The sequence below is a fragment of the Pecten maximus genome, chromosome 12, assembly GCF_902652985.1.
Source record: "Pecten maximus chromosome 12, xPecMax1.1, whole genome shotgun sequence".
Lineage (NCBI taxonomy): Eukaryota > Metazoa > Mollusca > Bivalvia > Pectinida > Pectinidae > Pecten > Pecten maximus.
Window position 1 is genome coordinate 18,971,547 of NC_047026.1, and position 19,196 is coordinate 18,990,742.

The window sequence follows — 19,196 nt, forward strand, 5'->3', positions numbered from 1 at the left end:
TTAACAGACTCGGTTGGTTTAAAGGTCATCTGAACATGACCCCATACTTGCCATTACCCCGCTGACAGCAAAAATCTCACCACCCCATTGGTTAAAACAACATCACATGATGTTCCTTGATGATCCCATATCAGGTTACTGAAAATCTATATCACGTCACAAGAAATCAATTCCACGTCAGTGGCGAGTTTCCATTCCTGAAAGAACTCTCCATTCAATAACATTCATGGTTGCTATTACAGACTTCATAGAAGATGAATTGACTGAAAAACGCTTGAAAGTATTTTATCTAATCAATTACGGGGGTATAAGCCTTCAGCAGGATAAATTTATTACACAGTTTGTTAGTGACCTGATACAGAAAAATATCCGGTCTCAAAAGGTGAGGCTTATATAATTACTGTAAACTGATTAACTGTGTAACTAATACTGTCAGTCTGTCAGATCTTCTTAATGTAATGTATAATGATCTGCATTTTAATCAGATTGCAATTGAATCACATAAAAAATCTTCCCTTCAGAGCTTTGAAATAGGTAAAAACACAGGCCCAGAAAGCCTTTTGTTTTAGAAATATGAGAACAAAACACTTGAGTGTTTATCATGTACTTTTATTTAGTACTCATCATCATAAAATAAAATATTTAAATATTTTAAAACATTAACATGAATTCACAACAGTTTTACATAACTTCACACACTGTTACCATAGTAACATCACTAATTCACATTTTAAACATTCAAATCCACTGTATCAAAATTATCTGCACTCTATACTAATCTTTTTGTCAGAATCCATCTTATTTGCATACAATATTAGCTTTGCCATCTGAGACTTGCTTCTTACAATTTCATCTCACTAATTTTCTCCTGTGCATATTATCATTGATGTTAAACTTGCATCATTTAACTAACATTCATAATTTCATCCACCATCAACCAAGTATCAAATCCTTAACTATCTTGTAGCTTTCTTTGCCAACATTATCAAATATCACTTTGATATACAATGTATATCTAAACCGTCAATAAGCTCACGGTTTTCCACACACTTTCACTAGCTCTCATTAGCTTACATACAAACATCGCCTCTAAGACATCTTTAACAATCCAATTCATAATTCAAACTACATATCCATTCTCTTGAATGATAAAACTTTTCAAAATTATATATTGAAAATATTTATACAAAATTTAGCACCTTTAACATACAAAATGGTTCCACAACTGGAATCCAACACACACATCATATGGGGGAGTATGTGGCAAGTCAAAACAAAAGGCCATTAGAATGATGACGAGAGAATTTGTCTCAGATGACCTGAAAATGTCACAGGAGGCATTGAACGAGTCTCAAATCAGTTTCTCATGTTTATATAGACTTTGACTTGAAGCTGTATAACTTGTAACAGGATTTGGTGTCAAAACCAAGCTTTAGGAGTTGTGAAAATTGTTGAAAAGTTACTGTGAGCTTTTCTTTTGTGTTGAAAAGTTTTTTTGTTTTTTTTTTTTGTTACAACAGCCTGAGTCTCCAACCAGAACATGAATTGTTGTAATAGGATTTCATGAATCAAGGAAGGACTAAAAATGTGTCCTCAAAGGTATTCTGAAAAGATATGTCATTTAATACAAATGTATTCCATTTTATAGCATTACTAGCCCGATATCAGTGTAATTACAAACCATACATTAATTGAGTTGAACTGGTAACACATATAGGAAGGCAGTAATTGGCTCTCAGTTTCTTCTCTTTCAAGATGGTGTCAGTCATTTCCAGGATACCTTACAGTTTTTAAAACATTTTGCACAATACCTTGCAATTTTTAAATATTTCCACAATAAATCTATTTTTGAATAATTTCTTCAATACCGTGTAATTTTTCAAATATTTCCACTATACCTTACTTTTTTTATATATATTTCCACAATGCCTTGCAGTAATTTTTAAGCATCTTCCATAATACCTTTACAGTTTTTCAAATATTTCCCACAATTCCTCAACTTTTGTAATTTTCCCACAATAACTTACTGAGTTTTTCAAACATCTACCACAATACCTTGCAGTTTTTGAAACGTTCCCCTCATTGTTTTTAAAGCATTTTTTTAATCTGCAATTCTTGAAATATCTCCCACAATACTGTCAATAGAAATGAAAATTTCACATTTCCCCATGCAGTTCAGGATTGAGGGCATCACGTTAATGAGAATATAAGATATACCAATATTGTATTCACAATGTCCCTTATATTTACACATTTAACTTGGTTATTCAAACTAGAGCCCACATGAGAACATTACATTATAAATAAATTTATACAGGTCAGTAATATACTGCAAAGTTGACTTCAGTCATATCATTCTCTTCTTATTCAAATGTTAAACTTAAGGTTGTGTGGAGATATACTGGAATGGTAGTATTTTTTTCTGTTTAATTCACAAAATATTTCCAGATAAACAAAAGTTGATCCAAATTTCAACTTGCACAAACTTTTACAAAAATATATAAACAATCCAATACTTCTGTATTCCTTGGCTAAATAGCACTGAGACATTTTTTCCTGAAATTAATATATCTGTATATCTATATACATAAATATATTTACATTAATGAAGTTATTTTCTTGATTAAAGCTTTACTCTTTAAGATGAAAAATAGAAAGTAACGAAAATAAAGACTTTGAGAAAATTACATTTCATAGTTGCTGAAATTGCACCCCTTGAATGAACAGTGACTTACAGGGTAAACAATTATTCACACAAATGTAATGTTCGTTTCCGAATCGCCTAGGTCTATGACGACTGGTTTATTGTCGGACTGTGGTGACGTTATTTGCGTGGTGGGTTGGTGGAATGCTGAACTATGACCTACACCTGAGCTGTAAGTTTTGCCTGACATTAGATCCCCGATTCCATTTCTTATCTCGGATTTTTGCGAGAGTGGGGTGATTTTTTGCACTATGTCCGATTTCGATGTGAGAGGCGTACTTGTTTGAACGAGTCCATTTTCTCTCGACTTGCCACCTTTGCTTGCTGGGGAATGAAGTGACACTGGCACTGATAAAGACCTTATGTGACCTTGAACAGGTGAACTTATTAATGTGTTGTCAAAGTCAGGGTCATTTGGGGTGAGGGTCTCGTCAAGAAAAGCTGAATCCTCATTAGTGGGCGTTTCATTTCCCAGTGACGATAATTTCTGTTGGGCGTATGGATTGTGACGCGAATAGCCCCAGGCCTTTGCCTGGTACATATTAAAACTATAGTCAAATCCAATGTCCCGTAGACTTTTTTCCGCCATACAAGGATCATCAAAATCTGCACAGTCTGGGACGGGGGCTTGGAAAAATTCCTGTGCTTCTGCATTGGAAGGAATCACACCATCCGAGCTAAAACTTTGATTCCCGTGCTGGACAGCATTTCCAGGTGAATCTATATTACACGAATCAAAGTCTCCACTCTCAAACTTGTCCTTGTCTGTCTTACTGTTGCGTCGGTCAAAGGTCATGGAGTCCAGCGACACTGACGAAGGTCGAGCCGTCATCTGCCCTCGCGTATAAGACACATACTTTTCATGGTTGTTTTTTATGTAGTCGTCTGCTCTGGCTCGACCTCCAGAAAGAACAGGCGGGGCACTTTCCCGCCCTGAGGGATGATGGGATTTATTCTGCAAGAATTCTGGTATTTCTGAATTCTGTGTTTCCAGTCCTCTTTGGTCATCAAGTCGACCACTTTGGACTTTGGACAGCAGGTCCAAAAACTGATCATCTGTAAATCATACAGGTAAAAATTAAGTGCATCATATAGGAAACTTTAGTATGGCATTCTAGGCATAACAGAGGGGGAAAAGTCTGATCTTTTTTTTTTTTTTTTATCACTTGCATAGCTGTTTTACCCATTACTCCAGTAATAACTGGAGTATGGGTTTTATGGGTGTATAATGTTTTGGTTTAACTGTTAATTCAGTTTACAAGTTAACGTTAATTTTAACTGTAAGACATTGGCTAACCAATGCACTAACTAATACTGTATTTATCAAATAAGCCCCTGCTCACAAAGAAGCCTCTTTCTTCATATTCAAAGAATCATCAATTTCAAAATAGTATGTGTAAAGTGGTTTGCAAATAAGCCCTCCTTGAACTTAAATTGTGAAGTCAAACGTACTAGAACAGTCAACAATCCCTATTATGAGTACACGGCATTCTGGTAAAACTTACCATCACGGGCTGCGGCTTTACGCGTTTGGTTCTTCTGCAGATTAAACGTAACTTTGTGCTTGCCCTTCACTTTTGGCATCTCCGCTACCTTTCCTCCCTGAGACTCTTTTCTCAGGAGGCCAAATAAACCCAAAGAGCGATGATCGCCGCTGCCTTTCCGCTGAACCTGTATCAAAGATAATAACATGAGTATAATACATTGATTAGATTTTTAAAAAATTTTAAAGCAATATAAAAAACTTAAGAAAATCATAACAAAATCACCTTTCTTCCATAATAAGAAATCAAATGTACCTACCTTCCCCAAATTCATAAAACATTACTGACCACTCTTCTATCCACTAAGTTAGCCCTTTCTTTTTACAAAAAACATGAAATATATCTCAATTCACTCCATATTGAAGATTTCAAAGTTACCTCCCTTCCTTTTATTCAATGTCAGTTAATTATCTTCTTTCTTCTACAATCAGTTAAGACACTAAAATCTAAAACGACCTTTTTGTTTTCTTCAGAAACTTAATTGACCTCATTCTTTCTTGAGAAACTTAATGACCTCCTTCTTTCTCAAGAAACTTAACTGATCTCCTTCCTATTCTGTTCTAAATATTGCCCTGCAGGTAGGGCACAAAAATTGTACCTTCTGCCCCCTTTGCAAAGTCTCTAAAAATGGTAGTTTTCTATTGCTGCTTAAAACTCAATATTTTGGGAGTGGGACAACTGGTTCGCCCGTTGTAAGTATAATGTGACTGGGTGGAGTGTCCTGCTGGGTGACATCAGCTGTATATTTCAGTGAGGTAACACTATAAAATTGGCATCAATTCCGCACTTACCGCAGCCCCCAAAAAATACACACATCACCACAGGTATACATATCGCACACAGGGAGGCCCTCCTTAAATGACCATCACTGTTGATTGAACGTTAAACAGTACTAAACTAAATCAAACCTTCTCAAGGAACTAAATTTACCTCACTCCTCTCCCAAAGACTAAATTTACCCCACTCCTCTCCCAAAGACTAAATTTACCCCACTCCTCTCCCAAAGACTAAATTTACCCCACTCCTCTCCCAAAGACTAAATTTACCTCACTACTCTCCCAAAGACTAAATTTATCCCACTCCTCTCCCAAAGATTAAATTTACCTCACTACTCTCCCAAAGACTAAATTTACCCCACTCCTCTCCCAAAGACTCAATTTACCCCACTCCTCTCCCAAAGACTAAATTTACCCCACTCCTCTCCCAAAGACTAAATTTACCCCACTCCTCTCCCAAAGACTAAATTTACCCCACTCCTCCCCCAAAGACTAAATTTACCCCACTCCTCTCCCAAAGACTAAATTTACCTCACTACTCTCCCAAAGACTAAATTTATCTCACTTCTCTCCCAAAGACTCAATTTACCCCACTCCTCTCCCAAAGACTAAATTTACCCCACTCCTCTCCCAAAGACTAAATTTACCCCACTCCTCTCCCAAAGACTAAATTTACCCCACTCCTCTCCCAAAGACTAAATTTACCTCACTACTCTCCCAAAGACTAAATTTATCTCACTTCTCTCCCAAAGACTCAATTTACCCCACTCCTCTCCCAAAGACTAAATTTACCCCACTCCTCTCCCAAAGACTAAATTTACCCCATTCCACTACCAAAGACTAAATTTACCCCACTCCTCTCCCAAATACTAAATTTATCTCACTTCTCTTCCAAAGACTAAATTTACCTCACTACTCTCCCAAAGACTAAATTTATCTCACTTCTCTTCCAAAGACTAAATTTACCTCACTACTCTCCCAAAGACTAAATTTACCCCACTCCTCTCCCAAAGACTAAATTTACCTCACTACTCTCCCAAAGACTAAATTTACCCCACTCCTCTCTCAAAGACTAAATTTACCCCACTCATTTCCCAAAGATTAAATTTACCCCACTCCTCTCCCAAAGACTAAATTTACCCCACTCCTCTCCCAAAGACTAAATTTACCCCACTCCTCTCCCAAAGACTAAATTTACCTCAGTCCTCTCCCAAAGACTTCCAAATGACAACAAGTTATCTTCCTTTCTAACTAACACCTTAATTAACAACTGGCAATCTTGATACACTATATTATTTCTATTTTAAGTTCTGGAATTAAGTTTTACTTACAATACATATTTTTTAGTCCTGAAAATATCTTAATACATTCTGATGATCACCACTGTTTATTTGAACTCCATTGTTAATTCTTACACTGTTTAAACACCCACATCATCCCAAAATATTTTCAACATACCCATATAGTCCTTGTCAAATGCAATGGTCCTAGGTTTTGATCAGCAAAATTAAACATTTCACAAACACTTACTCATTTGTAATTAACAGTCTTGAATCAATTACAAAAACAAATTTGTTCTCATGAACCAAATTAAAAATATGTTGAAATAAACTAATACCTTATTCAAATTTTTAAGACTATCTTAATAAATCAGTTAAATGGAAAATAATTCAATTATAAGATAAAAAATACCTAATAGTTTGAATTATAATGATTCAACAAAATATGAAATAGTAGTTTGAAGTTCTTTCAATCTTGATAATACTAGGTAAATGTAATTTAGAGTATTTTCTTTTTAAATTGAATCATTTAAACGAGAAGTATATTATATCATGCTAGTAAAAGAAGTGTGGCATGTCTGAGCTACTGTCAATTTACTAGGACATTTTGAACCACAGTTAGAATGTTATTTCACTAAAGCATGTGGTAAGCATTTTTGGGGACTGATCCATGTTCCTTGCAGATCAGTCATTTGGCAGTCTTACCTTTCAATAACCCAAAAGAGCACTTGTCTAGGTCAACTAGGCTCATGCAATGTGTAGTAAATATTGTATGTCATCCAAGAGTTTTAGTGATCTGATTATAGGTATATTGTATCCATGTTAAGATGAACATGTGTCTTCATCTACCTGGTATTTAGAAAATTCATGTTTGTTGTTTAAAAAATTCTGCCATGCCTTTCTGTAATAAAATATTTTCCATATTTATCTTCAAACAATCCCCCTCCCCTGTTGTAAAAGTTAATCGTATTTATCCTCAAATAAGCATCCTCCAAGTGTAAAAGCTTACCGTATTTATCCTCAAATTAAGTGTAAAAGCTTACCGTATTTATCCTCAAATTAAGTGTAAAAGTTAAGCATTAAAGTTTGGGGAGGACTAATTTGTGAACTACTTTTAGTTTACTATTTTAAAATGATGATTCTGCAATAATGGATAAGGGAATTATTTTTAGGCAGAGTATATTTGTGGAGATAAATATGGTATATAAGTATTTGTGTAATGTAAATATTTCATTAATACCCAAGTAATGTACATCAATTGTTGTGTAATATAAGTGTTACATCAGTACCTGTATAATGTAAAGGTCACATTTGTTTTTACTTGTGTAATGTAATTGTTTGTTAAAACGACAGTGTGCCTGGTCATTCATCAAACAAATATATTTAGTGTTGATGTGAAAAAATTCTGACAAATAATTGGAATGTACGACTTTAATTATAGAAGTGTTTTTAAGTTAATAATGAAAACTGCAACACACATCTACTAATCTCTGGAGTATTATTCAGATTTTTTAACAACTAACCATTTCCGAGTTTCTAATGATTAAAGAAAATCAACCAGATTCTTCTACAATAAGCCATTCCTCCGAGTTAATGAAGTAAAATCTAAAAATAGCCCATTTAATGAATATATGTAAGAAGCAACTAAAGCATTCTAAGAGATATGATATATCAATATAAGAAATTAAAGCAAAAATTTAATAGTTTTCTGTGATGGGTAGGTTATTAGGCTGTGGTTACCATGGAAACCAGATTACAAGAGTTGCTGTGACAGTCACTACATCTGTACCACAAAGCAGTTAGGCACACTACAGAGGTAACTTACCTGTGGAGACTTCTCAGGATCTAGAATTCCAAGTTCATCAAAGTTATGAGCCACCTCAGATTTTCCCCTCATTAAATCCTCAAATATTTGATTTGTGATCACATCAAGAGAGGTGCTTTCTTGACTGGAGTTTACATGGAAATCAGGGGGATATTTAACCACTAGCTGTGTCCGTTTAGACCGAAACCCCTCATTTCTACTGATGGCTGTTAGGCAAATAAACAAGGATCAACAACATGCATATATTAGGTGTGTAAGGTTATATGTAAATTATACTGTCAACAAACTCTCCCAAGTGGCCAAAGAAGATACAACTTGATTCAGAATTCTCATTGCCAAGAATTCATGGAATTTGGATGTTTATCAAGTCACATATGAGACATTTTTGAAAATCCTTGACAAAAGCCATTTCTAAACTTATTTAGGACTTGCATGGAAACGTGTGGCAGAATATGAATCTATATTCTTGCTTGGAAAACTCAAAGGATTGCCAAATTAAAGTTTATTATCTTTTCATCATATTTTGACTGGATTTCTTTAATATTGTTCCAGTAAAACATAAGTATGTGTAAACTGACAGTGTTTGTTGACAGTAGATAGTTAGTTACCAAGGATCATGACCAACAATATACATGGATGTCTGAGATAGTGGGGACATCTTGTCTATCTATTGTCTCTCTATCTTTTGTTATAATTTGAGAATGTGAATTAAAATTTAAACAACCACTCAATTGCCATGAGAATTGGTGGTATTTTTTTTATCTTATTTTCTTTTATTTATTTTTTTCTCTTTTTTTTTTTTTTTTTTCAACAATGAACACAATGATCACAATTGCAAAATATTGCAATATGTTACTCAGGAAGGGATATATCTTTATAGACAGGAGTTCACATGAGTCCAAAGTCTGACAGTGAGAAACTTTAGTAGACATATCTGATCTTTATAGAGAGACGTTCACAGGAACAGGTGACATCTGACAGGGAGGGAGTTCTGTTGACATTTATAGAGAGACGTTCACAGGAACAGGTGACATCTGACAGGGAGGGAGTTCTGTTGACATTTATAGAGAGATGTTCACAGGAACAGGTGACATCTGACAGGGAGGGAGTTCTGTTGACATTTATAGAGAGACGTTCACAGGAACAGGTGACATCTGACAGGGAGGGAGTTCTGTTGACATTCTTATTGGTGGGTATTCAGACATCCATGATTATTGTTTTTAAACCCAATACTACCTACTTCAGTTATCAATGAGACAAGGGAAAGTGTATCCTCATTATCAAGAAGTTTATATGTATCACTTACTTATAAATACATTTGAGTATCATCTGTGGAACAAAAAGCATTTGATATTCTATAACCAAAAAGAAAAGGAGAGAGAAAATAAATTACACTTGTGTGTAAAAAGTTGAGCATTTTTATCATCATTTTAGCCTTGTGTAATATTCCCATGTGGTCAGATCATCTAATTTAGGCTACATGTATTTAGATCAATCGATGATCTGATTTAGGCTACATGTATTTAGATCAATCGATGATCTGATTTAGGCTACATGTATTTAGATCAATCGATGATCTAATTTAGGCTACATGTATTTAGATCAATCGTTGTTAAGTTGTTTTGATCATTAATATGAAATTTGGATTATTATTTATTAAATACTTATTGGGAATTTGTATAGAATATCAAATGCCTTAGATGAAACCTAACTTCACGGGAGTTTGGACAGAACGCCGAGTTTAGGGGTATGATTATGTTCTGGTCTGATAACAGACAGTGATATCACCAGAGATGAAAATGGACTATGGGCAAAAAGGCTGAAAATTAGATTACTCAATCTTTTCAATGGGAAAAATTACAAGTTTACATTACACTGATATTCTCAAAAAGGCTGAAATCAGCCAATCGGCTGAACATTTTCATCTCTGTATCACTGAGCATCATGTCACATGGGCTGATAATTGGTAGAACATGTTTAACAAGGGATGGTTCTATTTCCAGGTCGAGTCAGTTACCATATATAAAGTTATGTAGTATTAAACTGAATGCATGATACACTTTTCCTTCCTCATTGACACAACAGTGCAATACATTTGTTAGCAAATGTGACTTAAACTTTTGATGTTAACTTGATACATAAATACACCTCTGTTATCTCTTAATTCAATATAAAACAGTCCACATATATTAGTATGATTAACAATGATTGAAAATAAATGTATTAAAACATCAAAAATAAACAAAACAAATTTGTAAACTCTGGTTAAAGTCATATTAAAAGCTGGAGATGTATTCATAAAACTATCCTCATACTCAATGATAGAAACTGCCAGGTCAAAAGATGATAATCCTATAATAAAGAAGCAGTGTAAAAGCCAATTTTTTGTTTTTAATGTTTTGCCTATATTGCTTTGATAGTATCATATGAGTCACCTGAAAGGTGAGAGCAGTTTTCACACGAGTATGAGAATAGTTCTATGTATAAGGTTCTGTCATATCCAGTGATGAAGTGTTGGCATGTTGTTAAAGTACAGATTTTAACTGTAATCTTTTCTAATTTTTCCGGCTAGAAGTATTTTGCCAATTATGATTGCACTAATTACACTTTCTTTACATTGTCTTCTACGACAAGTACTTCAGCTAATTCATCATTATACTTAAGCAGTTTGAATTTGGTTATGCACACATTTACAAAATTGTAGCAAGTTTTAGACATTTGATATACTCAAAATGTTTTTCAAAACAAAATCGAAAACTTTAGATACAAATTTTTTTGTAAGACTATCTATAGTGCCCTAGCTCCATCACTGTGTATTAAGCCTTACAACCACCAGTTTCTGCAATGGACTGGCTCAGTCATTGTTCTGGGCCAGTCTGTTGTGTTACTTTAGGTGAAATGTCAATTTTGTTTTATATAGCTGTGACAAGTTTCAATATAACACTGGGAAGGTTCAGCCATCACCTTATATATATATAGGGTATATAGAATATAATATATATACTTAGGGAAACATATTACCATATATGAGGTTGTCACAGTACACAAGTATTTTATTACAATTTTAAATGGACAATATATTAACAATTTTAGAATGCCAATAATAGGCAAGATAGTAAATTGGTACTGGAAAACAAGGCCTCTACGTCCATATTTATTATTTCATTGGAAATTTAAAGAATCACTCATGCATGAAATTCATTTTTTTTTTTTTTCATTTATACTTGGTACTGGGACAATGGGAGTTGAATATGAATTGGACTAGCTGTGTGCACTATTAAAAGTCTTAACTTGTATTCCTAACTCTTAAAGAGTTACCTCCCCTATATAGCACCATCAACCCTGATCACAAACATCAAATCCACAAATTCGAGAGAAACAAATCTATAAATATCAATTAATAAGAAAAACTATATTTTATCATTTTGTACCCAATATAACATTTTACCTTTTACAAAATTTCAAAACTCTCCAAAGAAGATTAAATAGAAAATATTATGTTTGATCATTTTGTACCGAAATTTTTTTTTTTTAAATATTCTATTGTTGTAAAGAATATAAATCATCTTCATAGTAAATGAACTATTAAACAATAATAAATTGGTAATGGATGACAAGAAATTGATGAATGACTGAAGTGAAAGAAGCAGTATGATTCATAGTGATTTATGTTTAAGTTGTGATGAAAAATTGAGCTACAAGGATTGCGTGGATGTGTAAAAAATGTGTGAAGAAAACTGATGACAAGGTGAAGACAAAATGTTTTGAAGAGATGATGATGATGATGATGATGATGATGATGATGATGACGGCGATGACAGTGGTGAGTGTGATGAGTGGGCTGAACCCAGACGTCATGTGACAGTTTCGTTGTCATGGTGACTTACCTATGCATTCCTCGTGATGTTTGATGAGCACTCTTTGGTTATCTATGGTGGACACCTGGGCATCAATATCAACCATCCCCGGCTGACCAGACTAAAACAGAATAGCGATAACTTAAGATCTCGGACATTCAAATATACATTTTGAAATTTACATAGAAGCTGATGACCCATTGGAGAATATATTTAATTCTGTAAATGTGGAAATTAACACAAGGGTGAATTTACACTAGACATGCCAAGGCCATTCGTCTGAAAATTTCTCCACACATGTTGTTTTGTGATGTATTTATGTGCTAAAGAAAAATAGGTGTATTGGTCGTAGAAATAACCCCCACATTGTAGATGAAATGTATTTAAATACATTTTTTTTTTATTTCCTTATTTCATTTAAGAATATTTCCAGTGGAAAAAAATGTATTCAGCAACTTACCAACTCAACACATATACCGTCGAGCTTGAAGCCATACTTGTTGAGTATAGGTTTGAATACATCTCTGATGGATCTGTTAGGTTTGGCCTTCACCCCTATAGACTTTCTGTTGGGTAAATCCATACGGAACAACACACGTCTCTCAATCATGACCTCTCGTGACCCTAACGTTGATATGTCTTCTGAGAGGTCAAGGGGCTGAAACAAACATTTCAAATTGTTAGGATAATACATAGACAGCATTTCAGATAGAGCGAAATATATTCAAAAGAGGAATCAGCCAAACAGAATTCTAAAGAGAAATCGGCCAAACAGAATTCTAAAAAGGAATCGGCCAAACAGAATTCTAAAGAGGAATCGGCCAAACAGAATTCTAAAGAGGAGTCAGCCAAACAGAAATTAGGACATTGTGTAGAGGTAGAAGAGAGACTGACTGACAGACACATTAATTACCATACCCCCTTACAACCTCTGATTAATCGAACTGAACATGTCCTACAGTCTGTTCTTGAATTATTACCTTGTCGGAGCCCAAAAGGAACACATCAACCGCAGCTATGGAAAGGCTTCGTTTGTCACAAAGCTTGCCCAGAACAGACCGGATACGCTGACCTGGTTTTGCACACACCACAGTCGTTGATCCGTCCGGTAAAATCACACGACAGAATTTAAAGTTCTCTTCAGTTTCCTTATCTTCCTTGGACTGGGAAACAAAACAAGGATGGTTACAGTCAGGGTTTTCTTACCTGGACCCTTGTTGCTATAGCAACCTGGCTTCCTTAACTACAGTACACTGAACAGCTGCCTCCTACAGCCATTTTACAGCCAGTACACAACATCTATCAAAATTATCTAAATGTAATACATCTCTGACAAAGAGTAATTATGATCGAATTAAAACAATAAAAGGTTATTACCTCCTTTCAAACACTATCAAAAATTACATACTCTACACTATTATGACCCTCCTAAAGTTTTAAATTCTTTTTTTTTTTTTTTAAATCTTTTAATGTGAATGAATAATTGATTACATCCCGATAAAATGATGCTGTCTTTATAAAAGGTTGTTATCTATTATCAAAAGTTACCTACTCTACACTAGTATGACCCAACTAAAGCTTCAGTTTTAATCTTTTAATGTAAATAAATAATTTATAACATCACCATAAAAAACACGAGTCTCTATACATGGTAAATCACATTTGGTCTTAAAGTCATTAAAGTTAAGATATTTTTCTCTATGGTGGGCGCTATTTATTTTTTTTTTTTCCCCTTTTTAGCATTGAAATATCATCTATAAGCAGTAAGCAGTTGGCGGCATCTTTAAAACAAAAACTTGTAACCCCATCCCCCCTAAGCATTCCAAATATGGACCAGTAGAGTAAGTCTGTCTTAGCCTACCTCTTTAGTACTGGCCTGAACTTCCTTGCGTATCGTACTGAGATCTATCCCCGGTCCAGGTGCTGCCTTCTTCTGTGTGCCTGTCGTGTTGTTGTTTACTTCTGATTCTTTTGTAGATGACGTTGAATGAGTTGTTTTGCTGCTGTTTTTCTTCAGATCAGAATCTGATGTGGCTTTCAGGTTATTTTTGCTGCTCTCTATAAAATGCATCGACAAAATGATGAAACAAAAACCCAGAAAATATTTCTTTAGGTATTCAAAGTACCTACCTCTTCAGATATTATTTGCGAATACATGATTTTACTAACGCTGATCTAGAAATTACTTTGAATTTGTAAATGATGTGCAATTAGAGTCAAGGACTCTGCAAATATCAATAATCGATAGTTGGGCATCATTGAAAAGGGTTTTAATTTCTTGCAAATAATTGCGTAGGATTTGAATTCCTCGCATATCATGTAATTGATTTACAGAATATCTAAAGCAAGGACACAAAGAGTGATTATGAATACAATTTCAGTAACGTTTAGTTAGAATTATTTAGTTTAACATTGGTATTCTCTCAAGTTTTTTAGAAGCTCACACTCTGAAACATGTAGATCATATAAGTAAATGGATGTTTATTCAGATCAGAATCTGATGTGGATTTTAGATTTTTGAAAACAGATTCTGTTATAATTCACTTACTTTGTCTCCATGGTAACAGAGACCGTCTCCGTTTTTCCTTATCTTCGTTATCCTTGCTCTTTGCTGCCTTTTTCTTTTCCTCCTTCAGCTCCTTAGCACCCAGGATACCCTGAAAGTCATCTTTAGGTAGGCCCAACGGTTCACCTCCCATCTCTCTCATCAAGTATGTCTTGTACAGTTCTGATTTGAGGAATCGTGGGTAACTGTCCTGTTTCATCAGCTTAAAAATCTGTCAAGAAAAACAATGCATTAAGGTGTAGAATAAGGTGGTTGTAAATCTAGTGCCAAGGAACTATGTTACTATGTAGTCTTGACTACTTGCCCTTTAAGGTATAAGAATGTGATTCTGTGACCTTGACTTTCCACGTTTCTATGGTTACTGGTATTCTCATAATTTTGTTTTTCCCTTTACTACATGTTCTTGACACATTGTGTTTACAAATTAAGTCCAAGACATAATTGACTATGATTAAAAACAATAGTATAATGATATTTTAAATGAAATATTCACATTTGCTTTAAACTGCCACTATACACACAGACAAGAATGAAGTGTGATTTTCAGGATTGTGATTGCCATTGCTCACTTATCCATTTTCACAGGAAATGTAACTAACCAACTTAAAATTGCATTTCTCAATGCTTAAATAATGTAAACTTTATTTATTTTACAACAATTGCAAAACAAGTTACATCAACTTGTATTGATCATTATATTAGGCCAAATGGATATGAGGGAGGTTCCCACTGTGGAAACCCGAGTACCAGGAGAAAACACACCTGGACAGGCAGGTGAGCCCATACCTTTTCAGGTGCGTCCAATCACGGGAATTGATCCCTGGACACCCAGGTGAGAGGCAGTTGTGTTACCACTGTACCACCTGACCACCCACATCAACATTTAAACAATGAAACTTACAAATTCCTTTTCTATTAAAACATACTTCCTTGATAAAATAAAAAGAATTATTTTATGATTTCTTCACAATCTACAATGATCAAGAATGTCACTCCTTCATCTGTAACCATGACAACACCACTACCATATTCAAAAATCTTGAATGATTTTGCTACATTAAACAACAGAATGCGAACATCTTTGAAGATATATTTACCTCTTGTTGTGGTTTGTCGAATGTACTGCTGCTGGGATGATCAAGCTGTTTCTCTACCTGTTGCCGAGCAACATGGTCAATATTCACCGGATCAGAAGCTTTCACAGATATATGCTTTGTAAAGATTTCCTTGGCCTTTACTTTGCGCTGTAGAATAGAATAAATGATTCAAATCCTCACCCATTTTGTGATTAGTGTTTTGGGATCACAGACTAGTTACATCTGCTTTTCATTTCTGCAAAATTTTGACTAAAACTGAATATTTTCACCACCATCTAGCCCCTAGGGTCACAACTAACTTAAATTACACAAAACATAACTGTTTTAAGTATTTTTAATGTCGCTGGATGATTTGTAAACAAAACAGCTTCAGCATGATTTAAATGAAGCTCATTCCTCACTACCGTTATGCAATTAGGATAGAAAATCTTCCAGTCGTCTGTGTCTGAAGTAACGTGTTATTGACTTGGCAGCAGCCATCCTTGAGTAAATCGTAATCAGAAATGTGTTAAAAACTTTATTTTTCTTTAATTCTATTCACCAAAGATTGCGATTCTCTGAATCATTTTATTGATTTGTAAGTTGGACATCATGTCACATGGAACAATATCTGAAAAAAGTGACACAATCTGCTAAAAACTAGAAACTACAAGAACAGCAATATCCATGGCCGTTCTGGTTTTTATTCATCAAAATTATAGTATAAAACCCACCTTGTCGTTGTCAGATACACTTTTGTACTGCTCACAAATTCTCCAGAATATGATATTCTCTTCACTGAATTCTTTCTTTAGGAATTCCTGAAAGAAAAGAGTAATCATATTTATACTGTAACTACCTGGCAATAATAAAGGTAAAGTGGGCCGAGTCTCCCACAGATATACCCCCACTCCCTTAGGAGTCTTACACAGATATACCCCCACTCCCTTAGGAGTCTCACACAGATATACCCCAACTCCCTTAGGAGTCTCACACAGATATACTCCAACTCCCTTAGGAGTCTCACACAGATATTACCCCCACTCCCTTAGGAGTCTCACACAGATATACCCCCACTCCCTTAGGAGTCTCACACAGATATACTCCAACTCCCTTAGGAGTCTCACACAGATATACTCCAACTCCCTTAGGAGTCTCACACAGATATACTCCAACTCCCTTAGGAGTCTCACACAGATATACTCCAACTCCCTTAGGAGTCTCACACAGATATACCCCCACTACCTTAGGAGTGTCACACAGATATACCCCCACTCCCTTAGGAGTCTAACACAGATATACCCCTCACTCCCTTAGGAGTCTCACACAGATATACCCCCACTCCCTTAGGAGTCTTACACAGATATACCCCCACTCCCTTAGGAGTCTCACACAGATATACCCCCACTCCCTTAGGAGCCTCACACAGATATACTCCAACTCCCTTGGGAGTCTCACACAGATATACTCCAACTCCCTTAGGAGTCTCACACAGATATACTCCAACTCCCTTAGGAGTCTCACACAGATATACTCCAACTCCCTTAGGAGTCTCACACAGATATACCCCCACTCCCTTAGGAGTCTCACACAGATATACTCCAACTCCCTTAGGAGTCTCACACAGATATACCCCCACTCCCTTAGGAGTCTCACACAGATATACCCCCACTCCCTTAGGAGTCTCACACAGATATACCCCCACTCCCTTAGGAGTCTCACACAGATATACCCCCACTCCCTTAGGAGTCTCACACAGATATACCCCCACTCCCTTAGGAGCCTCACAGATATACTCCAACTCCCTTAGGAGTCTCACACAGATATATTCCAACTCCCTTAGGAGTCTCACACAGATATACTCCAACTCCCTTAGGAGGATGTATAGTGTATATTGTATGTGATTATATACATATACAAAAGATAACATTTTTTCAAAAAAAAAGTGAAGTATGACATTTGACTCTTTAATTTCATGAAATATGTGCTTTGACTTCAAAAATGATAGAGAGCAACCTTTGACCTTTTACCTTTAACCTTGACTAACCACTCATTGTCTTTATATCTCTATATATACACTCACTGTGAAAACAGCCAATCCTCCAACATCATTTAACATTTTCTCAAAACCGACAGCCCACCCTGCAATCCTCCCAATTTCCTCTTCTTCTTTCTCATCTTCCTCTAGATGGTCGTTGATGTTGTTAGCACTGCTGGCTGTTGACAATTGTCGGGTTGTAACATCCTGTTCTATGGTCACCAGAGACTACAACAGACAAACATTCTGGAAAATTAATCTACGATCTCGACCATTTTTACTTTGAAATTAAAACGAGCCAGGTTTATAAGACTGTATGTAGAGCATCACAAAGCCCGATTTCAATGACACTCTACCATCTTAACAGTGTTAAGCAGATACCATACAACATTTTAGGAACATAGGTTGTACAATAAATGATGCATGATTCAAGTTATACAAAATGAACAAAGGGACATAACTCCCAGAAAGGGAACCAATTTCATATGTACCACTTTGCCCAAACAACAAATATTCACCTATCAATTTCGGCAGGAGTACATTGCAAGATATATGCCCTGGCAATGTGACACCTACAGGGCCAGAGTACATGTTTGTAGTTTCAGCTGTATCCTCATCTGATGTAAATAATTACAGGAATTATATATAATTTAATAATATGTCTTTGTGTCCCCATTTCTCAAAATCCAAAGTAAACCAAAAGGGAAATCCAGATTATGAAATGTGTGTTTGGACGGCCGTGTATAAGTTTATTCCAGATTTGCTTATGACAACAAGTATGATTAGAAAATTATAATGGTGAATCCCCAGCTTAACCAAAAACTTTAACAATGGTATGATATTATGAACAAAGCTCAAATCAACCGTCAAGTATAGACTAAAATTAAAATAGAAACAGGTTTGGTAACAATAGCATTTGTAGACTTTGTGAAGAGAACATTTTGCCAAAAGTTACCTTCCCTTCTACATTATGTTAGAATTAATTTGTGTGCAGTGAGCAAGCCCTCCTGCGTGAGGACACAATATTGTTCAGGGGGTTGATCCCAGGGCTCCCCAACCCTGGCAATCCCTATATAATTAAAAATTAAGTAATTAATTATTAAATTAAAATATTTGTATAAAAAAAAACAAAAACAAAACAATAGCATTTGTAATTATTGAACAATTTGGTGTTAACACAAAATATTGATGCAGATGTTTACATCGTCGTAAAAGTAATACCTAGGTTTTGCACCGTGACTGTCACACATGTGACAATAAACAGCATCTACTCTAAAGTCATAACAATATACGGTATATCACCATTGAAGACACAAACATCTCTGTAAAATCATAGCTAATAAACTACAACCACTAAAACATAGACACAATGTTCTGTAACAACAATCTTACCCATCGTCTAAATCGGCGCATTATTCCACGGTATGAATCCTGATGTGTCTGTTGTCAGTGTAAAGGTTACCGTGATGTATAATAAAATATCAAGTGTTGAACAGTTATTTAAATCAAATTTCATACCATGGGTATATC

At 35.2% G+C, this 19,196-nt stretch overlaps 1 protein-coding gene across 1 annotated transcript in view; it reads right to left on the bottom strand.

Moving 5' to 3' along the window:
• Window positions 1–593: 593 nt before the first annotated feature.
• The window catches only part of LOC117339858 (regulator of G-protein signaling loco-like), an 87,411-nt gene continuing 68,808 nt past the window's right edge, over window positions 594–19,196 (bottom strand). The window contains 11 exon segments of the mRNA XM_033901565.1: window positions 594–3,760; window positions 4,210–4,375; window positions 8,130–8,335; window positions 12,017–12,107; window positions 12,447–12,644; window positions 12,967–13,149; window positions 13,848–14,044; window positions 14,535–14,763; window positions 15,650–15,796; window positions 16,363–16,449; window positions 17,712–17,894. Coding sequence (XP_033757456.1) covers window positions 2,751–3,760; window positions 4,210–4,375; window positions 8,130–8,335; window positions 12,017–12,107; window positions 12,447–12,644; window positions 12,967–13,149; window positions 13,848–14,044; window positions 14,535–14,763; window positions 15,650–15,796; window positions 16,363–16,449; window positions 17,712–17,894 — 2,697 coding nt within the window. The 3' untranslated portion in view covers window positions 594–2,750.